This window comes from Dermacentor albipictus, chromosome 1 (genome assembly GCF_038994185.2).
Source record: "Dermacentor albipictus isolate Rhodes 1998 colony chromosome 1, USDA_Dalb.pri_finalv2, whole genome shotgun sequence".
Classification (NCBI taxonomy): Eukaryota; Metazoa; Arthropoda; class Arachnida; order Ixodida; family Ixodidae; genus Dermacentor; species Dermacentor albipictus.
The window spans coordinates 494,073,926-494,100,945 of NC_091821.1; the positions used below are offsets into that span (position 1 = coordinate 494,073,926).

The 27,020-nt window shown below is 44.0% G+C and overlaps 1 protein-coding gene across 2 annotated transcripts in view; it reads right to left on the bottom strand.

Annotated features, from left to right (window-relative positions):
• Positions 1-1,157: 1,157 nt before the first annotated feature.
• LOC135913222 (male-specific lethal 1 homolog) overlaps positions 1,158-27,020 on the bottom strand; it is a 113,386-nt gene continuing 87,523 nt past the window's right edge. For both annotated transcript variants that reach the window (XM_065445830.1, XM_065445837.2), the window contains exons 5-9: positions 22,684-22,751; positions 16,205-16,323; positions 11,931-12,003; positions 6,191-6,331; positions 1,158-2,109 (exon numbers count right to left, since the gene is read on the bottom strand). In XM_065445830.1, coding sequence (XP_065301902.1) covers positions 6,211-6,331; positions 11,931-12,003; positions 16,205-16,323; positions 22,684-22,751 — 381 coding nt within the window. In that variant the 3' untranslated portion in view covers positions 1,158-2,109; positions 6,191-6,210. The remainder of the gene's footprint in view (positions 2,110-6,190; positions 6,332-11,930; positions 12,004-16,204; positions 16,324-22,683; positions 22,752-27,020) is intronic.

Below are 27,020 nucleotides of genomic sequence, written 5' to 3' on the forward strand. Positions count from 1 at the left end.
CAAAATGGTGTGAGCACATTATTGCGACTGTCCATTTCATTTGCGTTCTGCTATGATCTAGAGCAATATCCCCGGCCAATAACTTCCGTAGATACTATCACTTTTGTGCGACTTGGCACCGATGGGCCGGCGTAACCGGCCACCAGCATTTCTTGCACTGTGCCAAACACGCTATTTCCCCACAGTGCCAGGAACGCTGTCAGCCACACACTTCAACAGGTGCAACACAGTCTAGCGAAAGTGATAGCAGTCTTTAAATTGATAGCTTGAGAATACCACCCCTGTGTGCTCGATATCTATGGCCAATGAAGTGCAAATGGCAATTACGCGCCACTTTCATTATGAAAGCTCACTAAAATATATGTATATTCCCATCTGTGAAAGTAAATTCTGTACATCTCGTCCTTCCAGATTGCGAAAGTGGGGGAGGGCATCCTATATTTTTCTTTTATGAATCGGTGGCATGTCACATTCAGGTGCACTCTTATTTTCTTTAAACCCATGAAAACTGGGTGCGCATTGGATTTGGGGGTGCATTGGAGCCGAGTACATATGGTAGTAGCCTGTTCTTTGTGTCCTCATTTCTAGCCTGCACACTTTTCAAAAGAGTGCAACGAAGAGAGCACTGGCCCATGGGGGAAGGCACACACACTATGCTGCGGTCAAGTGCATTGTGTGAATCTCTCCCAACCTGCCACGCAAAGCACTGGGGTCTGACACCAACACTCTGCACGGTTGAAACCTGCCCTACACCGATGGTCGTCCTCAATCGTGTGTGCGAACTTCACACTCTGTGCCTGCTACTTTCATGCCAGAAATGCTACAGCTCGCCGAGACGCCGATGGCGTTACTCATAGTGGGCATGCAGCATTATGCGAAAGAAAGGCAGACGAGACTGACGGCTCACTGTTGTGGAACAAAGTTATGGCCAAAAGCGCGTACAGCTTTTAAGAGTGCAACCTCTACAAACTCGAGCAGCAGCAATCAATCTCAATGGAACAAATGGACAGGGTTCCTGTGGCACCTACCTCTACCTTTGAAATAAAGCACCCAACCTAGCGCTTGAAACCAGGCACGGTCCAACCTCCCCACCAAGTGTGGATCTGCAAGTCTTGCAAGAAACCCATGACCAGCGAGTTTGCACAATAAGGCCAATCGCAAGAATTCCCATTTATTGGCACACTAAGGGACCACAAGCTGCTCTGCACTTCCAAGTACAATGTGCGTCACTGATTACACTCGCTATGTACATGGCGCACCATGCTGCGCTGCCGGAGAGCATGCACAAAAGTTCTATCATGCTGGCCAACAGTTAAGGCCTTGGAATTTCGTTCGCATCCCTATGCCTCTGCTCTTGGTCACTGTAAGCACTGATAATGGTTTGCTGTCCTTGCATCACATTTATCGAAGCAGGCAGTAGCCACTGCAACACATGCAAAATACTCGCAACGTGGTCGCGTGAACCAAGATGTAGGAAGTGGCAGCATTCCAACATCTTGGTTCGGGCGAGCCACTCACTCTGTCCAGGTAACATCCCGAGAAACAAAGGTGCTGGAACAAGCATCACGTTCCAGCATCTTGGCTACCCACTCACGCTCGCACAACCGAGATGCTGGAAGCGTCTTCGAGCAGCTCGACTGCAGCGAGCACCATGCCATCACAGAACATCCACACACACAAAACGCAAGATGCCAGAATCAAACCGATCGGGCTTTCTGGCACCTTGGCGTCTCCTGAGATATTTCTTTCGTCTTTTATCACCCCCCCCTCCCCACCAGACGAAGCGGCGTCGGCACGCGTCAAGCCATGCATGTGGGTCTGTTTTTATTTAGCGTGGCATTGCCACTGTGTTCACACTCTCTCTCTCCACTTCATTTTTCCTCACGGGCAGCGGGAAACGCACATGCGCGTCAATGATGTTCGTGGCGCGCAGGGCCCGGGGCTGAGAGTTTCGTGGTCAGGCGACCGTGTCCTGCAGCAAGACCGGCGACTGTTGTGGCGCCTCGGTGACGGGTCTTCCATCACCCGGTCGGAGCTGGCACTCAGTGCCCAGGGGCTCAGTCCTGAGCAGAGCTCACGCCGCAGTCCTTGTGGCGAATGTTCAGGAGCCTGCAAGGCGGGCGCACCAATGTCGCATTCTCAGACACACAGTTACAATTTTTCATACGTTAGAACTTCAATAAACCGAAGCCACATCTGATATGAGAGTACCTTATTTATATCCCACTTTCATCACAAGCATACATTTGCTATGCAGTAATATCAGTGAGAAATACATTGCACATACTTCGTTATGTCTAATAATTTATTACATGAAGCTTCGAATGTAAACTTGCAAGAAAACTTCAGAGACCACAGCATTAGCAAGCAATTACAATTTCTTCTAGAAAATTCATCCAATATACAGTTGACTTCCATTCATTCTATCTTGTTGGGACCGACAACAGTGAATGAATTATCCGAATGGTCGAATTAAACAAAGTGCATAAAAAATTCCAAGGCATGAGGCCAATCCATCTGGCTGTACTTGCCCGATACTAACATGCCTCGAAATAAAACCCTCACCCACTTTCTGGGTGTCCATATAGGAAACTAACATAGAAATGACTTAAAAGCCCCTAAACAGAATAGAAATCTAAGGTGCACAATATTTTTAGCTAGAAAAATGGGCAAGGGTCTAATATGTGTTGAACAACGACAGCTGGTTTCCTCAAAGGGCCCCTGAAACGGTAGGGGCAAATTTTGTAGACGCGTAGGGTACAGCTTAAGTAGAACATTCGCACCACAATTTAAGTGAAGCGTTACGTATTTATGGAGCTACAAGCGATTAGAAGTTACCCTCCTCCCTAGCCATGCTTTTCCTCCTCAACTCGTTCTCCGAGCGGTCGGGGCTAAGCTCCGCCTTCAGTGGTTCTGCATCACGATGCGACGTCACATCGTCAACTTCCGGTTGTTTTGGAGCCCGACCTCGCCCGCGCGAAACCTCTCCACTAGCCGCTTGGCCGTCGACCTCAAGCGAGAGCTATCGAAGCAGCGTGCATTGCGAGCATTCTGCTGTAGCGCCGAACGTGTCTGGTATTCCGGTAACCACAGGTAAGCTGGTCATTTCGGCAAATGGCTGGAGGCATAAACTCAAGTTGATGAAGGAACTTTAACGTAAACGTAGGTGAGTGGCCTGATCGGTCTGCATGGTCCAGCCACTTGTTGGCGCAGCACTTAACCAGCCACGCAAAGCGCTAATATTGCTCTAACGAAGTGTAAAACATTTTAAACATTTATAAAAACAACGTGTTGATTACACTCCTGCGAAAAATACACACCAGCAGTAAAGAAGAATACACTTCGTTATTGCTGCTGTGTATGGTTGAGCTCTGTGCCACCAGGTGGCTGCACCATGCAGATCATTCACATTTGCGCTTCTACTTATCCCGTTACGGCACAGTCAGGCGGCCAGACCCTGTCCCCTTGCGCTTGCGTTTGCCCTAATACCGGACTCGCGAAAAGCTATTGCGTTAGTAATCTTCAGGTGTAAAGTGACGGACACAAACGCGCAAATCCTGGCACCGATCGGATAGCGGCAGTCCGATGCGCAGCAGCCAGTTCGCTCGTATGCTGCCTTGCAGAGGGACACGATGTCGCAGCTTGACATATTACCAGTTGCTACCTTTGCAGTACACAAGGCAACAAAGTCAAATCATAGTGCTCGCGAAAAGACTGAGACCGACTCTGACCGCGGAGCTCTCGTCAAAATCGAGTACGTTGTAACACAAGCTGACGACACTTGCTGTGTGCCGGAAGTGCTTAAGTGTACTGAAAAATTGTTCTTGTGCATTCTCTTTATGTTGCTTTCTTTTTATAAAAACAAATGAACTAACATCCCAACTATTACTAACATCATTTGTTTACCACAAAGTTGGAAAAATTATCGATCACGCGCCGTGGTCAGCCAATCGGATAGCTAATTTGTCATATGGGTAGGGGCGGCTTAAAATTCCGCCGAGCAGTGTGCTGCAATTGGCAGCGATGTGCATTTTTAAAACCTTATAATAAATTACACGGTTTACGCGGAGCACTTAGGTGTGTCAATTAATGATAAGAAGGACCTACTCTAACGACTCAGCACGTTCGTAGATAATCGTCAAAATCGTTTCAGGGTCCCTTTAGGTAAAGTTCACCGCGCTGTCCCTTAAAGTCAGCTTTACCGCAGTGCATCTATGCTATGCAGTAAAGTACATGAACAGCACACAGTTTTGGTCTTTTATCTGAAAGCACTGCCCAGGCAATTTGTGGCCCAATTTTTGTGGGAAAAAAAGGCACCCCTTAGAATCGGGTACATACCGTAATCAGACATTGTGAGCTAATCCCATAGCCTGAAAATCTTAGGGCAACTGGAGATGCCATGTGTTCAACAGATTCACTGTCCCCTAAGCTCCACCGAGACAAACACTGCTAATAAAAAGGTCGCTATTGGGCTCACCACAGGGGTCAGACATGTGCACACTGACTGGTAAAGTTTGAAATTAAATGAATTATGCGGTGAATGCCAATTTTATCATCAAAATGAAAATTTGGGCCCACAGAAATTCAAGGGCACCTGCTGGTAACTTCGGTCGAGATCAAATTAATGGAAATATTGAATTAACCAGAAGCTAATTAATGGAAGTCTACTGTACTGCATTGAACACACCCACATAGGGTGTACCATCCACCTTGCCCAGGCTGCAAAGAAGACGTTTTTGTAGGTACCACTGGTGTACAAACTTTTGCTCAGGAGTGTGAAACACTACAACACTGCTAGGCAGATTAGCCAACAGTGTAAGCATAGCTTTTTCTTTGAACAACATTATGTGATCATTAAGGTGCGCTCAAGGTTCGTGGCGAGTGATGATTGTCCACTCGCATACAGTGCTCAGTGCTTCAAACTCGATACTCGGACTGCACAGCGGTCAGTACTTGTGCCACCGGCAAGTGCTAGAGGGTAAGAAGATGCTGTTATTGTGCACCGCAAACACGCTTGCCATCGATGCATACCAGAGTGAATCAGCCGTTTCCACAGCGTACGCCAGTGGCACAGCAAGATGAGCTGGAAGCCATGTGCTACGAGCATACTGTTTAATCGCTGAGCACTACGCAGCAACGAGTGTTGTATGAAATCAGAAGTTCGCAGCAGTTTGCCAGTGGGCTCATTTAACAGACTGGACCTGTTGTTACACTTTTTCATGCGTAACACAAGTTTGATGGCTGCATCAGAGAAAGTAGTCATGGCACTGACAAAGATGCGGCAGGAAGCAGACTTCCACAGTGCTTTAGCAGTGCACTCTAGGTTTTTAGTTGTCCTGTCTGGTTTTCCTCCTTGCGTCTTCATTTTTTGCACTCTAAGTATGAATTCTTACAAATGCCCATGTTTCAGTTCTGGTATCCAGCCACAAATCCGTAAACACATTAGATCTTTGCAGTCCTGCACTGGCAAATTAACGAAATGCTGATAAACAGTGGCTGAGATCGCGAGTGCAGAGGTTGTATTTTCGAGCAATTCCATCTCATTCTCCATTCTTTATATTCATTATGCTGAGTGGGTGATCCTGACGATAATAAACGAGCCAATGACGAAGGATGAAGTCAGTGGAAGACAAAACAGAGTATTATAAAATACATACTAATCATGTGAAAAAGACTCCTGCGTGTGTGGCATATTATACTGGGCATAGTGAAATGGCATAGGACGTACTGAACCATCCTTTCTCCGTGTACCACAGCCCAAGCACTTTGCTGCTTGTATTTCATTCCGGTGTAGCACTATACAAGCTCTCAACCAGTATGCAGCATGTTGGGTGTGTTATGTATTAGCTGTATTATATATTAGCTATACTCGTTTCGTCAAAACAAGGTCCGACTTTGTAGCCAGAGGAGCAAGAAAAATTAACGTACATCAACGCTCCTTTCGTCCTGTTAATAACTACCTGCCAAGTGCACTGCAACCCATCCAAGGGTCACCGTACCCACACATGCCCTAGCATTAACCGGTATCGCTAACCAATAAGTGTTCCAGCAGCATATCTCAGCAGGTCTGCAGGAAGCTATCTCTTGACATGACAATCATCCTCTGGCACTTCTAGCTCAATGTTTTCTTTCTCTGTTTAAGCTACTCGCACAAGGTAGTGCGCTTGAAGACAAGCGAAACAGTACTCACGTTGTTTTTGCTTCTTGCAGCTATCGCCACGGTCCCTTTGGTTGCATGCTCTTACGCTGCTTTTTCGCTGCCATTCTCTCGCCTGCCGTCGAAGATTCGCCATGGCGGGAGGAGTACTTCACCCAAGGCAACGAAAACTCCCTGCACGACCCGAAAGCAGAAGGGATAAGCTGGCTTGACAAAACTCGCAAGATACATTACTTTTGTGCAACATCAGAAACCAACACACAAGAAACATGCAAGGTAGAATGCAAACTTCCACCTGGTGTGGTTTACTGCCAAGGCGATGAGTGGCTGATTTTTTATTTTTACTTATAGCGAACAGATTTTTAGAAAATCGTATGGAGCATGTAATAGTGCCATTCACCATGCTGAGTTGGATCATACGAAAAGGAATACATTGCTTGCATCACAATGTCCATGTGGCTAATTAAAAATATTCACTAGTGACCCCTCTTTTTACCAATCACTCTAGGGCATATATTGAAAGTGCAAAACTGAAGCCAAGCAGTAGTCAAGTCATGTCTGCATAAATATCTGAAGAATATCACCACTTCTGACATATTCGTTCTCGAAATATGCCATGAAATACTACACTGGCATTCTATGGAGCTAAGTGTCCAAAAAGACTGTCTAACTGTCCAGGATGACCATAACAGAAATGCCAATGCATTTTTAGCAGATTTTGAGGACAGGAGTCTAGAACGTGGTGCTAGTTTTAGGATTTCTGTTGGAGTTGCATATGCAACTCCCATACTGCTCAGCTTCAACAGTGCATTTGCAACATGTGCCTAATGTGAGCAGACGTCCTGATTTAGGCACGAAACGTCCCACTCTTACTGCAGTGGCCCTGCTGTCTCACGGCTAGCACATGGGACGGTGTTTTGTCCCGCTTTGGCCTCTCTTGGACCTCAAGTTGTCCCAAAATGCCTGCCCTGTGGTGCCAAATCGGCTGTTCACTTTCTCAGGTGTGGCAACGCCACCTTAACAACGACTCGAGAGGCACGCTGCGAAGTAAAACGCTGCCAAAAGCAAGGCAGCAGCACTTGTGGTGCTATCTTGCAATGGTTCGGAAGGCAAACCTTTCGCATGATTGGTCAGAATGGGACTTTTGCTGATGGAATACAATTCCGATCGAGCACTCAAGGACAACAAAATGGTTCGCTTTCTGAATTCTTCCCAAGATCACACCACTTCTAGAATGCACGACCACTTGTGGCTCGTATATTTTTTATGATCCAACGATAATGAACTTCTCAATGTGTTGGATGACAAAGCGTAGCCAAGCCAAAGCAAGTGGGAACTCACTGAAGAGCTTGGAAAGGAGTCTCCTTTCACCTAAACAATTTTGGAATAAAAATGCTATCCCATTTCGTGCAACGCCATAGTCACCGGACTCCCGAGGCAGATTAGTAGGAGTGTGCAAATATACAAAATTTTGAATTGAAATTGAATTGAAATTGAAACTTCCAGCTAATTTCTGCTCAATCTTCAGTTATTTGCAGATATTATTTGGGTGATTTCACCCCATCCGTGTCCCTTTAAAATGATGTGTAGTGCTGCAGTATGATGCTTTGCTCCTTCAGCAACCACTGACATGCTGTTCCCATGTTTCCTTACCGTACAATTTTAGAACACGCATCCTACGACCACCTGGGGTTTCCTTAATGTGCATCCAAAGCACAACACACCGGCTTTTTTTTTTCTGCATTTTGCCCTCATTGAAGAGCGATCGCCATGCCTAGGATTCGAAACCATGACCTCGTGCTGAGCAGCACCATGCCATAACCGCTAAGCAGCCACAGCAGGTCATCGCACTTATTCAATAATGTGAATAAGCCTTCACTTTCTCACTTAAATGTACTCCAGCGTAACCTGTTTACTTTGTTTCACTTTGTCTAAGAAATATACAAAAACATTCTATATTTTATCAGAAGTTCGAAATCTTTCTTTTGTTAATATTCCGGTTCAATTCGGAATACATTCACTATCGAAATGCTCCTATTCATTACTGAACCTTTCTATCGACTACCTCAGAACTGTTATTTGTCATGCAGGTAAATGCTGCATTTTCCAGAAATCCACTTGAAAATGTGGAAGAGTGCTATCTGTTGCAGGCCGATTTGTAAAAATGTGCTCAAAAAAAAAATTAACATGCGGTATGTACTATAAGACAGATCAAAATAAAGCAAGGACAACAAAAGACTATATTCATGCTGTTGTCCAGTACACATGCCCCCACTTTAAAGAAAAGAAAGCATTTCTTTGTTGGAGCACTCAAGCACAATTAATAGGTATCGCAACGAGTGCACCTGCATTCAATCTTCAATCGACTGGAATCTACCTACGTCATTAGTAAGCATCAGTGACCCCACTCATTTTAAGAATGTACTAATCAACATGAAATAATGTTTGGTAGCAAATGGTATAATTAGGTACTTATTCGTGGACATTGTCTGCTTGGTAAAGTGTACTCTATGTGTACTTGATTACTTCATATTATGCGAGTATTTTTTTATTTGGTTGTACCATAAATATTAGTTTTTTCAATATATTATTTTGTTCCCTGCACTGCGAATTCCTGAACACACCACGTCGCGTTTCATTCCGTGAGCACTGTACATGGTTGTCTGGAAGTGCAAACACATGCAACGAAGAAGAACCAAACAAATGCGCTCATTGTGTCTTGTTCATCTTCGTTGTGCGTGTGCGCACTTCCAAACAACCATAAAGGTTTCTTATTTGGCACAAATTTTAAAACTGCATGGCCGGACAAGCACAATGGAGAAATGCATGTTAATTGATGCACAAAGATGCCACGTGTATAAATTTATGTGTTCCTCTGCATCATCCTCATGGCAGCACGCCACTTATGTGAAACCTGCAAAGATGATTGCCAGTGATGACGATCATGTGGTCGCATGAGAGAGCCACATGAAACAGACTGAAACGATTGCTTGAAGAATTGCCATAGGAGATAAACTGTCTTCTATACATACAAACACAGGCAGCTTGGCATTTGAGATTGCCTTCGAGTATAAAACTTCCATACACCATTTTTTAACTTCTGCATTTTTGTAAATCGACGTTTAAACCACCAGAGATGCGCCATTTGCTGTGTAAACGGCTTCCTGTATTTCAGGCTCAGTGAGTCATCTCGAAGATCTTGGCCAAGGATTAATCAACTGTGAGGCTAAAGCTTCAACTGATGTCACGAGCAAAATGATGCACGTGCACCTCCAAGAGTGAAGCAATTTTTTTTTTTTTCACCTGCACATTTGCACTGCTATGTCAGGCACTTGGCAGCTGTGGATCCTGTGAGCTACTGTATAATAAAGCTCTATCTCTGTCCATGCTTTTGACATGGCTTTCCGCCAAACACCTTATTCTTGGTGCATCCTCTATTGTGGGTTGTGCCATGTTGGAGGCTTATCACTGTTACATGCACTTCCTCCCTTGTGCCCCTGTCATTTTGACGAGCATGACAACAGATAACTGAATGCCAAACACAGCCTTGTCAAAAACAACTTCTAGGTTATGCACATAATACTGCCCTCATTCTTACAGTACTGCTCAGTCTGGACTCAGGGTCTACGTGGAGATCAAAACATTGCAGTAGTTGCCTAGTGCTGTTGATGTGCTACAGTGCAGTGCTTTGTCAGTGCGCCCGACTCCCAAATGCACACTGCTTCACTGGCACAGGATTCTCAGTGGTGGTCGGGAACAAAGTTTTCTTTCTTTTAAATTACGGGGTTTTACATGCCAAAACCACTTTCTGATTATGAGGCACACCGTAGTGGAGGACTCCAAAAGTTTAGACCACCTGGGGTTCTTTAACGTGCACCTAAATCTAAGTACATGGGTGTTTTTGCATTTCACCCGCAACGAAATGCAGCCGCGGTGGTTGGGATTCGATCCGGCGACCTCGTGCTCAGCAGCCCAACACCATAGCCACTGAGCAACCACAGCGGGTAAAGTTTTCCTTCTCTTCGTGCTATAGCAATAGCAAAGCCGGGGATGATGCAGTGGCCAGTAACAACAAAATAACTTCGAAAACAACAAAACATGTTGTCATAATAACAGAACGAATGGACAGACAAAGCAAACCGAGTTTCAAGTACTTCTCTACTGTCACAGTAAAAAAAAAAATGTTTCGCAACCTCACAGGTGATTATGACACAACGATGTCATACAGAGAGAAGTTGTGCATGTGTTGTGTCAGACATTTTTTTTTTTTTATGCAGCCAATACAGTACACTGAAAGAAAAGGCTACATGCCAACCAAAGGCTCAAAGTGAAGTGAATTAAAGATACATGTTGCATATCTAACACAATTCACTGCTGCTTAGTAAGGTAAATTCTAGGCTGTTGTAAAGAATGCACCACTATTCCACTATGGGTAGCATCTGCCCACGACAAAAAGCAAGTGAGAAAAATAAAGCAGGCAGGCTTAGAAATTTGACAATGTAGTCAACAGTTGGCAAGGAAAAAATAGAGCATAAAATTTTTTAGTCAAAAAGGAAAGGTCACATGTCAAAAAGTGCCATCTGAGCCCCTATTTAAAAAACTTCAGCTACTTAAAGCCAGTGATATGTTTAACTACCGCCTTGCTCTTGGATACCTAAATGAAACCAAACAGAACTTAAGCCTTGTTTCATCTCTGGCTAGATTAAAACACAACATCCCATGTTATAACACTAGGTCCCCGGAATACTGGCATGTGCCGCATGTGCGTTCAACCTATGGTAACCAAACGACTTGTTACACTCTCCCCACTCTGCTGAATAATCTCAGATCTGAGTCCATCGATGTACGAAATTGTTCTGGCAGAGACCTGTATAATTTCTATTGCCCCAAGAATTAATTGGGTTTAACCATGTACCTAATGTTTTTCTTAAGAGTTTTGTGTATCTATATATCTATATTGTTTGTTTTTCCTGAGCTGTTTCATGTGTGAAGCAAATTGTTTAAGTGAGATCTATGTACTACATGCCATTACTCTTTCCTTTCTCCATTTTCGTTGTTCCTCTTTTCCTTTCATTTTTCTTCTTTTTTTTTTTTTCTCGCTCCTTGCTGTCTGCTGCCTTTAGGACCTTCTGGTTATTAGGACCAGTCAAGTTGCTTCTGTAGCAACTTTTTTCCTAATGCCTTGGCACTTTGTACCACTTGTTTCTATGAATAAAGTCATGTCAAACTAAACAATCGTTGAACTTACAAAGGCCACAAAATCCATTAAGATGCCATGGAAATTCTGGCAACAGAGCGATTTTTAGTCTGCGGCTACACCTAGAAACCCTTATTTAGTGTGCTGCCAAAATCCCGAACAGCAATTACAGCAATCTATATCCTATCTACATTAGATCACTCCAACCAATACTGTGTGTAGGGAGCTATAATCATAAGCTGGTTCCTTTGCTGTCAGTGTGTGTGTGCATGGGGGGGGGGGGGTCTTTCCTTTGTTTGGTCATTGACAACTGAAGAATTTCACACTCAAGAAATGTGAGAAGAGAAGATCACAGCTAGCTGGTGTTTCAGGGTGAAAGGTTCAACCCAAAATTTAAACAGAAACCCAAGCAATGCAACACCTATCCTTTTGGAAGTTTGTACACTGGATGACGGCACAGCAGCTCGCCAGAACCCAGCTTGCACGTCACCGTCATTCACATCAAAATATGCGGCTGGCCACCACCCAGAACACACATTATCCCACCACAGCCCAAACGAATAATGAAGCACTCACGCAGGCTGCAGCTCGGGTATGGGCTGACCAAAGGCCACCACTGGCAGACTCTCCACGACCTCGATGTATCCAACTGCAGGCACGAGACGCACACACTCAGCCACACACACATGGATGCGCACCCACAGAAAGTTCAGAGGAACACACTGGCCTTCGACATGAAGATGCTCGTTACGTATTCAACAATGCCCACACTGTACCTGAAGCCACAATACTTGTTGATCACACTGGGGGAACCACGGAATTTCACGTTTCCCTACACTCTTGAGCACACTGCAGAAATAAGCAGGAGCAGACATTCCTCCTCTCTTCCTGTGTGAGGATCCCAAAAGCTGCCACACGCACTGGTGGAGCGACTCTCCTGGAAACCAGTCACCAAAGTTGACCGCAGCGAAAGACCAAGGTAGGACAGCCGAAATTAATGTGGCCCATCGAGTACCAGGGGAGAAGACTGCCGGACACATCGGAAGGACCTCGGACGAGCAATTCGTTTTTCTCTTTTGTTGTTCTCTAGCATTCTTTGCTGTACAAATCAGGCAAATGTTTCGGTCGCCACCGGCATGCATCTCGGCGAGGTCTCCCGACTTCCAATACACACTGTTACTTGTGAAAATGTGTTGCGTTGGCTGTTTTCCCTTGTACTGCCAAAGCCTGGCCATGCAATGCGAGTGCTCGTGAGTTGGCCATCAAGCATAAGCATTTACGACGAAAGGCGCTTTCAGTGAGAACCCTGTCTGCAACACACACTCCTCGAGGGTTTCAAAATTAAGATTGGAACACATGTGTGGTGGTCTTGCTGTGATGAAAATACAGTTAATTAGCCGATTAATTTAGTTCGGAATTCAAAAGCACAACAGGGGCTATAAGAGACACCATTGTAAAAGGATCTGGATCATTTTCAACCTCCCGTGTTTCTTTACCACCGACCCGATGCTTAACATACAAATCTTTTTTGCATTCAGTTCCATTGAAAAATGGCTACTGCGTAGACAGGAATTCAGCCCGTGACATTTTTTCCTGCAGCAAGGTGTCATAGCCACTCAAACATTTTACTGCAATGGCAGTTACCTGACCAATTACTTGACCAATCAGGCAAGGCTGCAATCCTGCACAAACTTCCTCAACTGCATGCAACAATGACAAAATTACAATGATGGTGGCAGCATAATAACAGCTACGAAATTGTGATTATGGGTGACAGCACGAGCATGACAACAGTAATTGTATGACTGAGACGACACGATGGCAATGATGGAGGCAGCATGACAATGACAGTGATGCAACAAAGGCGGCGAACAACGTGGCCATGACAGAAGTGGCATGACAACAACAATGACGAAATGAATGCAAAGCCACGAAGATGACACTTTTGCAAATGCAATTTATGATAGACGCAGCCGCCCTTTGCTGAAGAAAGGCTAAGCATGGCTGCAATGCTGATACAGTTGCATTGTGAACAACTGCTGCAGCTTGCACCAGATACGGTGTACAAGCATACTGCCTCCTGCTGCCTCTGTCACATGCACAGACTCCACGACTCCTGAAGTGCGACATGCACACTACGTCCCATCACAGAAAGCCAGAAATATCGACAAGTGATGATAATTTGACAAGTTGATGTTGAGCAAAGTTATACTAAGTTATGGCTCTGTGGTTAGCACATGCGACTCCCAACTAGATTCGTACTCACTTGCTGCCATGACTCAACTTCTATCCCCACAGGCAGCATTGGGTGAAGTTCTGTTTTTCTCTGCCATTTAGTGGCGGGTGAGGCGGCACCACAACAATGTCATGACAATGGCACATGTCACAGCATGACGAAACCAAACAGGGACAGACCGAGCAAGCACATTTTTGAGCTCTCAGTCACCGCCACAGTAGAACGCTCGTGCACATTGCTAATGACCTTCACCACGTACAGAGAATATACACCATAAATGAAAGAGCCAAAATAAACACAAAGTGTGCCCAGTCACCTGAACAACATAAAATGGTTGATTAATATAATCAAATTTCCATTAGAGAGAAAAGCATAACAAAAAATCAGGAATGCATGTTGAAGCTCCAGAATAGTTACATTACTTCAGGTGGAATATTCCTCTTGAACTGTTCAGCAATCTAGGAAGCCAGTTCTGTAGTGTATGTAAAAACATACATCATCTTGTAACCTTCAACTTTCTACAAAGTTTAATGTTGCACGTTCTACTAACTCGTAAGTGCACTACATGTTTCAGAGAACAAATTTTGCTCTAGACTTATTGCTTTTAGGTTTCTCATAAAATATGTAACAATAATTTAGTCAATGGGATGAACTTGCACATCAAATATACTACCTAGCAAGTGTGGGTAAAAGAACGCACTTTTGATGACTGAAACCTTTCTCGTACCTCAGAAGTTTTACGCATGCCTTTGTGTACTGTGGATCTCTAAATTAAAGGCTAATTAAGCCTGCAAGAGAGCAATGAATACTCAAAGCACACTAACACTTAATACCTTTCATTTCTACCTACAAGCATAACACAATTACCACACCATTGTATTTGACTGTCCATGCACCCTTTCCATACACAGATCTCATGCACTATGTTACGTGAGATCTGCAATACCCTAAAATTATCTCCAGGCATTTTATTTGAGCACTAGTCACCGACAACAGTTTAGGCATTATCCCACTGACAACAGCTAACAAATTCACAACTCTTCATCAGCATCAGAACAGGTACCAAAAATACAACTTGAGAAAACTTGTAAGGGAGGCACATGTGATAGAAGTACCTTGAGAAAAACTTAGAAATCTTGTGCTTACCATGAAAGTGATTCAAAACTATTGAGTTAAAGAAATTGAGCCAATATCATATTCTGGACAGTTTTTATAATCCTTTTGTGTCAAGTCCATCCACCAATGCAAATAACTAGCCAAGCTGATAACAATGTTTTAGGACTCAACGTGTTGATTCAGTATGGACCTTTATACCATTGTGAAGGAACAAGAGTAAGCAAAGACAGGGTGAGAGATGATCTCATCTCTTCCTTGCCTCTTGCGCTTCTGTGCTTGTCCCGAGGTACATAATTTGATTCAAGATTCCATTTCAATAAAAAAAAATCGGTCCCACCCTTGCTATCGGAAGGACCAAAAGCACCCATGGCCTTTGGTACTTTAGTGTTTCCTATGATAAGATTACCAGAGGAAAATCTTGCACTGCAATACTTCCAGCCACCATGGGAACCACGGGTGATGCACAAATTTTACGACTTCAAGCAGATTCGTTGAGAAGGCACATGGCAGGTTCATTTATCTGTCCTCTGTAATTAAACTTTATTATGTTGTAGTGTCATAGCCTTTCTTTAATAAAACGGAGTGTCCTTCCAGTGCCTTTTCAAGTATGCGTGTTGCTCGATGTAGATATCTTATTTTTTACATGGTAAATAATTACATGTTTTAAATGTTCCCGAACTCGTCTAACAGTAGTAATTAGAGGTTGAATGAGACTTTCCATGCAATAAATCCGCAACTAAATGTGAGCTTGATGCTAATGCAAAAACCTATGAAACTATTTGAAGTCAGAAGAATTAATGTTCAGCAAAAATCCATGCACTGATATAATTCCAAGATAGCCATATGGCATTGCGCACAAGCACTAACACCAGAGTTACCTTCAGGACTTTTAAAAGAGTTTTATGAGAGGAAAAGTTCTAAAGAGAAAAGAAACAATCCTGCGCTCCTCTGCTGGCCTCCTTTGCATGTCACCTCAACAGAGTGCTTCAGGTGATGTCGCCAGAGGTAAAAGCTATACAGACTGGTCAGTCATCGAAGAACGACCACGCCAGCACAACAAAAGCCGACTGCGTGTTCCAAAAATGGAGGGGGGCTCACCCATCATGCGCGACTGAACCTTTTACGAAGCCTCCATTCAGCCAGCTTCATGTGAAGGGCGAATGGGGGCAGACAACAGAGGAGCCTTACTTCTGTGGTGCGGACACAACCAGTTGCTTTGGCTGCACTGTGTCAAGTTGGTGAGCATATGCAGCAAGGAGGGAGAGAGCGCCAGTGGGGAGAGTGGCAAAGAAGAGCGAGAAACAGCGACAGCTGCGTTTTCGTTTATCAAACCCCAATAACTTTGCTATTATGTCACACTATTTCAATGTGTTTTTGTGGCCATATGCTCACGGTAGACTAGTACACACCGGCCACTAGGCAACTAATTTTCCAGCTTGACTTGGTTTAGGGGCCCCTTAATCCAACATTATGGCAGCTGCGACGAGGCAACACTCACTGTGCTTCAAATCCCCGCAGAACGAGGGTGGGCAGCTTGGAGTCCTCTCCACGCTCCGCTCCATCCGGCGCCTCAGTCGCTCTGTGTGCTGCTGTTCTCTCAGCAGCTGTAGATCCCAGCTGCAACAACAAGGACGGTCAGGTATACCACAGAGACTCACTCCCCGACTAAGCATGTACGCATGTCGTGCATTAAAAGCCAACTGCAACAAAATTTCACTTTGGTTAACTTAGTCAAAAATGAGCACTGTAGTATGCATTTGTGAAGCAATCTTGGCAAGGTTACATGAATGGTAATTGTTTAGGCACTCCCTACAGTAAGGGGGCCCATCATAACAGTCTGTACACTATTATGATGGGCCCCCTCACCGTATAGTTACTAAAGTGAGAAGGCCCATTTTTATTTCATCAGATGCTATATGCACAGAGTTTCACTAGTCAGTGGTTGGCCTGTCTCACTGTGACACACAGTAACAATATAAAAATTCATCGTTATTCATTGGTCTGCGGCCACTATAGCACCAACAGCCCACCAACAGCACCAACAGGTATAGCCCCCATCCCCCGCCCCATGGGCTACGCAATGGGTCACTTCGCAACCCTTGGCAGGAACCCTCCGTGTCCGGCATGGCGGGGAGGCATAGGACAAAAGAACAAATATGACAGAATCCAAACTAGAAAAGTAATAATGCATCAACGTAAAAAGAGTTTTCAAAGATTGCCACGACACAATTCGATCCCAGGACTTCTACAACCATGAGCCCAATGCTTGTCTGCAGTGCCACGAAACCAGACAGAAGGGTCCGCTATTCACAACTTCTGCAATGGCTGCTGTTACCTCAGGTCGCTATACTGTTATGGTTATAGTGAACGACTCCTTTGCAACAGTCAGTTCCGATTGTTTATTCTTCTTATTACCAGCCTTTAAAAAGCACCTACACAGATGATGCATCTATCTTGTGGTTCGCGGATATGACCTAAATCCCTGCACATGGCCTCTAAAATTTGTGCTGTGCTACAAGCAACAACCAATCACAAAGCTCATGCTGAGGACTCGTGCTGCTGTTCCAATATTCCAGGTTCTATGTTGCTTCTGACGCGATAGTGTTGTCTTGTTCCTTCAGTTTCAGTTTCAAAATGTCTATATTTCTAGTTTTTCATCGGGTATCCACCCATGTTTCAAGCATGAAATTGTGCACGGAGGCCATTCCATATCTACGCTGTCTGAAACTAGGCTTTTCTTTCCCTTTGAAACTTCATTGCCACTGGCCTTCAAGTTGAAACAAAGGGCAAACCGCAAATCAGGTTGCTCTTTCTCAGTGGCACAAATGCCTTTTTTTTTTTTTTTCTTCCAGCGACTGCTTCCACAAAATTAGTGAAACCTAAATATAACGAACGCAGATGTGAATTATTGGACACAGTAAAATGTCGCTATAGCAACGTTGAAGGGGGGTCCAAAATTACTTTGTTATATTGATTATTTCATTATATCCATTATTGTTCTTTACCACAACATATGCTCAAATGAGGTGCACAACTTTAGACATGCACAGAAGACTCCACAGCCAGCAAAGCTGCTACATGGCCACATATGCAATAAAAATTCAGTGACAATAATATGTGGGGTTTTAAGGTGCAAGGGCTAATCATGGCCAAGGAATGCCAAGGAATGGTGTAATGTACTCAATGATGCTATTAATGAAAAACGGTAATGTGGCTGACAATGACAATATAAGCTGGCTGTATAGGGGCCTAAAAATAGTAGTAAAAGATGTATGTGTATTAAAATAACAACAATGACTTGTGAGATGCGCTATGAAACCAAACGATATGCTCTGAAGCAATGAGACAATACCCTATAAATGCAACAAGCACTACTGCCTCACCGAGGCACTTAAAGGCAGGGGCTTGGAGGCGTCGAAATTTTGGTAAAACACCAAAACAACCTTGGGCATGCGCAACACATGGCTTCTCGGAACCTAAAGTGACCTGTATTTACAATAGCTACCTTCCATTTCATTGCGATGGTTTTTCTGTTCCACTTTCTACTTGGCTTGTTCATAAGGTCGTAAAACCAGTGAAACAGCAAAAAAAAGGAGCTTATGCACTGCAATGGGGCCAAAGTTTAGAATTATGGGGTTTTAGGTGCTAAAACCACGATCTGATTATGAGGCATGCCATAGTGGGGGACTCGGAAAATCTGGACCACCTGGGGTTCTTCAACATGCACCTAAATCTAAGCGCACACAGGTGTTTTCACATTTCCCCCCTTGGAAATGCAGGTGCCATATGAACAAAGTTTGCAGTCGTCAAGCAGCATGCCACTACATTACAGGGTCCTGAATATTTCGCTGCGCATATTCGAAAAAAGGTTTTGCACTTACCGCTGCACTGTTGCTCAAATTTTGTAGAACGATTGCATTTTGGTGTTGACTTAATTTAGTATAACACTTGGCACAGTTAATTGCCTGGTATTTTAAAGAAAAAAATGTAAACGTGCCTGCACTTATGGGGATACGAGCTGCTGCCACTACACTGCAAGCATAAGCTTGTGTCACCACCTGCTGTCAGCTGCAGAAAGAAGCGTTTCAGGGAGGGAAGTCACCTGTTTCAAGAGCAGGCCATACGCGGCAGCGCTGCCTGAAACCCTGCTTTCTGCAGCTGATGGCAAGCGGCGACACAAGTTTATGCTTGTGCTGTTGCGGCAGCAGCTCGTAACCCCATAAGCGCAGGCACGTTTACATTTTTTTCTTTAAAAAACCAGGCAGTTAACTGCGCCAAGTGTTATACTAAATGAAGTCAACACCAAAATGCGATCGTTATACAAAATTTTAGCAAGAACAGTGCAGCAGTCAGCGTAAAACCTTTTTTCGAACACGCATAGCGAAATATTCAAGACCCTCCACAATGCACTGACCATACAGCTGATCCAGGCTATTGCGTGGCTCCGCTGTATGAATGGGGAGGCTGACAACTTTTATTTCATTGGCCAAGATTGGCCGACTTGTGGCTTCCAAGATTGTACAGGCACTGCTGCAATATCTGAGGCCCTGTCACCATGCGCAAGCAGTGGCTCACCCCTACCGATGCCCCCCTCCCCGACCCCTTTCCCCAAGACTGCACCAGTGCAATCTCGGAGGCCAGACCTAGCTGCACCAGCCTGTGTGGTGCCACAGTGAGAGAGAGAGAGAAAAGTATGATGATGATAATGAGTCGCTGCTTATGCTCAGCTACCTACAGCAGTGATAAAGACCAGTGTTGCTCAACAGCATATTCAAAAAGGCGACAGGGATGCTCTAAACTTCTGCACAACGTATGCTGAAGCCTGCAGAAAGTGATATATTCAGCATGCAAAAGTCGAGTATTTTGTTGTTTTGGAAAGAAACTCATATCATCATATTCATTGGCAAGACAATATTCCTTCGTTAAAACGAGGTTTTAAATACATGACTCTCTATGATGAGTTCAAGGGGGGGGAATATTGTTTACCTCATTATACCCATTATTTTGTTATATCCCATTTCGTTATAAAAAGATTTTACTGTACAACAAAGTAAATCTAAAATGTTTTTCGCCTTTACCAGCATGAAACATTGCGCCACACAAACAGGGACGAAGAAAGATACACAAGGACTCATCCATGTGCATCTTTCTTCGTCCCCATTTGTGCAATGCAAAGTTGCACGATGAATCGATTCCAACTAGGCCGGCTCATGTGATGCTTTACCAGCATGTAACAAATACATGCGCAAAGTGAATACTGGATATAATGAAGGTGTCTTCATGCCAGTTAACAAGGTTGTCACCGCCACATAAGGCACACTTGCTGTACTGATGAGCAGTAGTGAAACAAGGCGGGAGCCAACATTTTCACAAGGGAACTTGTCGCCCCCTGTCGAATACAAGTCTCCGTGATGAAACATTGGCTCCGGCTACTCCTTGCACGACTGCTCATAAATTCAAGCCTCCATCTTCCTATGAACTTCTGTCTTGTTTGGACTACATGTAGTGTAAACTTCTGAATGTTCAAGCCAATGCAATAGCAAGATACGAGCTGCTGGGTAGTGCAGTATAATCTCGAAGGAAAATGAGCACTACTGAATTTTCTGGAATGTACGGCGACATGTGTACAGATAGCAGATGAACTGGAGCAATAAGATTTCATTTGACAGTCACTGTCCACGTATAACATGAATGCCCTCACCACAAGTGTTGCATTGTTTCTCGGCAACAAGCTCACCAATAGACAGTTTTGTTCCACAATTCAGGCTCTATGCTAGTGTTGCCTGCCTGCGCACAATACTTTGAAACTGCATGCCAAGCCTCTCCTCTCTTTCCTACCCCAAATCCCCTAACACTGACACAGTACCACTGCTGACTGGCACCATGTGATGTCCCAGATTCTGAAATCCATTCCTTTTCAAGGAAATGTTCACCGAACAGTCAATACAGTGCGCCCAGTCTCTACCAGAAAACAGTAAGTGAGAAGATATGCTATTTGGACATATTTGGTAGAAGAAAAACAGGTGGAAGGAATTGAGTAGTATCAAGTCATGTTCAGCTAAGTGTAAAAGTACAAAAACACATCTTGTCATATTAAAACAAAATATGGCAGACTTCCGTTAATCTGACCCCCATTAATTCGATCCGGACCTTTGTCAGAGCATATACATTCCAAGGGGCCCAAAATATCCATATTTCAATCATAAAATTGGTGTTTGCCGGATAATTCAAACATGACCAGTCAGCATTCGATCCCTTTAGTGGAAGCGTCTGTTTTGGCAGAGCTTAGGGGTTAGTGACTGCATTGAACACATGTCAGAAACAAATCTGTCAAAAATGCCTATTCTCAGCCTGCCCTACGAAGATTTTTAAGTAATAACAGTAGGTTACAATGTCTAATTTAGCCGATTATAATATGCACCTTCTTTTTTACGAGCAAATTGGGTCGATACAAAACCAAATCCACGTTCGCAACGTTTCTATGCTTTACCGCATAACATGTCTGTATCGCAGCGAAGTTAACTTTACAAAACTGGGCACAACCGTGCAACAAATTACATCATTGCCCCCCCCTCCCACTCTTTTCTTTTTTTACTGAAAATTTGGGTGCATGTTCTATTTCTACTTTATTTACGAACTGTAATGCCAGTTCTACATTAGTTTTCTACTTTGGACACATAGAAAGCAGGCTGTGGTTCATGTGGTTCATACTACTAAATGAATCAACTGTGTGTTTTGGTTTGTTTGTTTTTTCGTGTTTAATTCGACACACTGAATAACGCAATTGCATACTTCAGTCCTGTTGGGACCGAATTAAAGGAAGGCAAGTGCACTAAAACATCTTATACTTAATCTTAGATGCATAGTTCTGCAAAAAGTCACCGTGACAACAGTAATGTGTCATTTTAGCTAGCTAGGCAAAAAGTGCTGAGGAGCATGGCGCAAGAATGCACATGCGATTGCTGACACCTAGCTAGCTTGTGAAAATGAAAACAAAGCCACCATCACTGTTAGCCAAGAAGTGTAGCTGACCAGACAATGCCTTCAATAATCACACCGACCGGCAATGTAACTTAGCGAAGAAAACCACTAAATTTTGCGAATTTTTAGTCGCAGCCGTAATGACAACATCACCTTTTTGGAGCCATAGGAACATTTTGAGTGACAAATAATCAGTGAATTACCACGGTAAAATGCCTCAAGAGACTTTGGCTACCTTTAATGCTTCGCCCCATTCTATCCCAAAGAAGACATACGAGCCTTTGTCGCTATTTGTAAAGACACATGGAAGCGCTCACTAGTGAGCCATCAAGGCTGCTTTTCTAAGCAAAGCATAACCTTGAGATCTGGCAACATTTTGCAAAACAGGAGGTTGTTTGCCACTTTTCATATTGCGACCACTGACTCACCATTGCAGGCGGTGACACAAAGCTTTAGTTTAAAAAGTAACAAGGAAGGCATGTAGGAACAGTTAAATCAAAGAAGACGAAATTCTAAGCAGGATCATCATCACCACTATGAGACCTTAAGCTAAAGCTGGAGCACTTTGAGTCACTACCAGGCAGCTCTGCTCAAAAGAAAATGTTACAAACACTGGTGCAAACAGCTGTCACTCTGAGGCATGTTGTTGCACTTGCACACATGTGGCATGGGGACTACTGGCACTTGCAACATGGTGCAAACACAGAACGGAACCGCTACGAGTGTATTCTCGGTCTATGCTATACATGACGCTCAGCTGCCTACCACATGGACGCGCTACAAAGACACTGATGAATCTTTTCCCACTAAACAAACACCAAAAGATTACCACAAAGATAATCTCCCAGTGTAGCCATAGTTGATGCCTACACCCTGTGGCAACCCCCAGGAGATTGGTTACAAGTGCACTTCCAATAGTGGCACATACCACCACCATTACTGGAGCCCGTGACAACAATGTCATGCACCAAAGATTCAACAAAGACATCAACTCACCGTTTCCTGCGCTTCTCGTTAGCCTCCAGTTTGGCGTGTCTCTTGCGGAAGACCTCGTCATCAAGGTTCTGAAAAGGAAAGGCCAGAAAAAGACAACAGGCATTGCTATTCCTTCATTCACAATGCAGCCAAAAGCCTGGTAAGGAAAGGCTCCTAGAGGTAAACACTCGCGACCACCATGCAATACATGCCTAAAGAACAAACACCGCCTACTGAAACTAATGTTCATGTGGCCACAAATGCCAAACATTCTAAGTTCTCTGTTTTGAACACTGGAAATGCACGCGTGTATCAGTATCCAGACTTGTCAAAATATATATATATATACAAGCGGATTATTGTTGGTCTCTTCTCTAGGATGTAGGTAGACCTTTGAGCAAGCACATTGTACTAACAAGTCTGGATACTGACACGCACGCACGCACGCATGCACATGCTGATAAAAATGTATAGTATATACATTGCTGGCACTGCCTGAATGAAAGGCAACTAGACTACTACCACTCATCAGATGGTGGTACTGTTGGCCATACAGGCTCTAAAAAAAAACGTGCCTGCAGAGCACTAGCATGCATGCCAGTGTTACTACAATGCCACTCGAACCCACCAGGGGAATGATCGAGCATACGGATGTGCCCGAACACCAGCCTTTCGACTTCCAACATCATGCATTCTAACATTAACATTCTTGATTATTTCTCATCACAAAATTCATGCACAGTAATAATTAATCATTTGGCCCCTCAATTTCTATGACTCAATGTCATTCATGATGCTGCAAACAAGGGCGATTGATTAAAGCACTAAAATCTACAGCTAAAACAGACGACTAAATTTAGTAGTCAGCACACAAACCGAGTGTTAATCAGTAATTGCCAACCATTGCCTACATTTATTTATATGTCTGGCAAAAAAAAAGTTGCAGTTTCACCTGAAAGGTGAAGCATTTATTGGTATAGCAAATTGTCAGACAGCTATACAAAGTAAGAATAGTAATTTTATCGGCCATAACATCTTGTAAATTCTCCCTAGCTAATTAAATTAACAAGCACGCTGTCACAAGGCCACATGTAAACATGAACACATCTCACTCAATGACCACAGGCACCCACTGTGAAGATGCTGGCACGAGAAAAAGCAGCGGCAGCAGCAGGCGAATTGCCCTTCATGCTACCTCTTGCTTAACCCGAACTAAGAGCGAGAACACAATGCACAAAAATCAAACGTCCGCCCTCCCCGTGCCTAGACTCTGTGCCCAGTGCAGATCGCTTTTGAGATAGAGCCTGCATGGACACACTTAGCCGCGCCACTGCCAGAGTGAAAAACAAAAGAGGTGCCTAAATTTGATGTTCAGTATTTAAGTGCTGCACTTTTATAAACAAGAGAAAACTGCACTAGGTGCTCTGCGCCAGTTTTCCTTTTTTTCTTTCTTGCAAAATGTTTCACTTCTGAATGGAGTACAGTCACACCTCGAAATAACGAATCTCAATTCAGCGAAATTCACGAAGTAACAAGGTATTTTGACTCCCCCTTCTTAGTTGTGTTGAAAACAGTGCATCTCTTGCGATTTAACGAATTTCGTGACACGGTTTCGATTTAACAAAGTTTTCAGCCAATTCAAGCACGTACTTGGAGACTATGGCTAGTAAATCTAGCAGAAAATTATAACAAATGTCGGCTGAGGCAAAAGTTAGTTCAAGCATCCTTCCGCATGAAAAGCTCGAGCGACATCGAGTGGTCAAAGCGCACGCACTTGGACAGCAGCTCGTAGAGCTGGGTCAAACGCGATAGCTGACGATTCTTCCTTCTGCGCAAGGCGACAGAGTGAATGTGCAGTAACGTAACAGAGAAAGAAACTAACGTGATCAAGCACACATCAAGCACAGGCAAGGGCGGGGGGGGGGGGGGGGGCTTTACGGGCATCTGTCTGCTCTTTCCTGGCGTGCAGGTCGCTGAGCGGACCACAGGGTATCGTTCCTTGGAAGTAATCTGACACTGGCAAGTGCAAAGGCTGGAGCGGAGACTGTTGGTGACTCAATACGCATTGGATTCCCAAGCGTCTAGTGTTGGCCAGTGCATCTCGTAATGTCAAGTTTCGGAGACAGTGGGAAGCGTCCGCTCGCGTTGTGACAGCGAGTTCGTGGTCACTGACCAAGATCAGTGGCCTTTGCCCTAGCACGCGTGACACCAATAAAACTACAGACCTTGCTTCGTGTAATTGTCTCTTTCTATCGAGGATTCTTCTCTGATTATCGCCCTATAACCATCCTCCCATTTTTAAGTCGAGTAATTGAGAAGCTCCTTGTTAATCACTTAACAAATTATCCAACAAAAATTTAACTTTTTGACATCTAAGCAGTTTGGTTTTCGTACTGACTTATCAATCGAATTACCATATTTTCCTGTGTGTAAGTCTTGTTTTTTTTTTCTTACATTCTTGTCGATGTGTCTCACACACAGGTGCGGCTTATATACAGCTCTTTCTCTTATATTTTTGGGGGGGGGGTGAGAAGGGAACTGCCGTCAAAATCGGTTTGGATGACATGGCCATGCGAACCACACTGGGTTGACCTCTTCTAGCAGTTGCTACAGGTTGTGTGTGTGCTATGGAGGTACCGGGTTTTTCTCGTGATCGAGTTGCAGAGTGCAGTGCGGGAAGGTCGGAGCAGCAACGCAAGCCACAGCAGGCTGCGAGTCGACTGACTACAAAGTCGTTGCATCTGCACATCGCATTTAAGATACGGCGGGTGCCGCTGCGCAAACTACGCAGTTGCTACCCGAGTACAATCTGTCCCTCCCCCCCCCTCCCTCCTTCCTGCACTGCCTTCCCACTTTCCTCCCTTGTGTGTGATTCGGCTCAACGTTGCATGCTTTCACTCACACTTATAGCCTATATGGCTCACTGAGATGATGTCATCACCCTTGGACTTTATGTGGTACATCGCGGCGACCACGACGGCGGAAATGCGCCTGGAGTGTCCATATCATTGTCACCCGCGTTAACGAAGTGGAACATCACTGTATTCTTTTTTAAATCGCTTACCGAGTGAAGGGGTGCATCTTATACACCGCAACAGTGCATAAGATGCACCTGTTCATATAAACAGTGTATAAGATGCACCTGTTCATATAGGCTCTGTTTTTTTTTTTCGAAAAAACTGGCCTTTTGTTGGGGGTTCGACTTATGCAACAGAAAATACGGTAACGCTGATGAAACTAACTGACAGCATAAAGCAGTTCATCGACAGCGGGCTACGAGAAGGTGCAGCATTTGCTGATTTAACTAAAGCTTTTGGCACTATTAACCACTCCATTTTGTATGCTAAACTTGAATCGTGTGGAATTTCTGGGCCTCCTTTAGCCCTTTTGCAAAGCTACCTTACCAACAGAACCCAGGTTATTAGCTATTGAAGTGTTTTATCATCTCCAATAACAACTAACTGGGGCATTCCATAAGGATTAATTTTGTGTCCTCTGTTATTCCTTATCTACATTAATGATTTACCACAATAACTTAATTATTCTTACTGCATCCTCTATACTGATGATACAGTGATATTCATTAGTGATAGAGACAAGAAAGTTAAACGTCAATGTCACGAATCTTGTTCTTTGGTGTAAAAACAATTTGCTAGAAGTAAAACCTGTCAGAATAAACTTTATGTTATTTCACTCATCCCAAGAAATAACCCCTGAACTATACATTGATAACTGCGTCATCACTGTCTAATTTTATTGCTTTCCTAGGTGTTACAGTAAACCCGCATTGTAAATAATAATGTTAACGCAAATTCTGTCACTAAGACTGCTTTTGCCATCCGCAGCCTCGCGCAAAGAAGACATTGTTTTCAGCAACATCTTCTAAAATCCCTTTACTACACTTTCATTAACAGTCACCTTACATACTGCGTTTCATCGTGGAGCAACACATACCCTGGCCACTTGGCATCCCTCATTCACTTTCAGAATAGGGCAGTCCAAATAATTAACCATAGTTCATATGCTGCATCAGCAGCACCCATTTTTCGCACTCTTGACATTCTACCATTCAACAGCACATTTCAATTTAAACTAGGGCTTATACTGTTTACAAGTAGAAACTGTGACATTCCAATTGAGTTACTTTCCCCAACGCAACTTTGCAATACAAACAACACGTGGTCATCTGAAAATAATAATCCCTTGCTTCCAAAACTGAAGCAACAGATCGATCAGATAATTGCGGTTGACTTGAATAATTCTCGCCAACAAGTGTCACTATGAGCGACGTCACATCACGGCTAGCTACGTAGATGAACTTGCACGAGTGATGCCGACTCTCCGGCTGGGAGCACAGC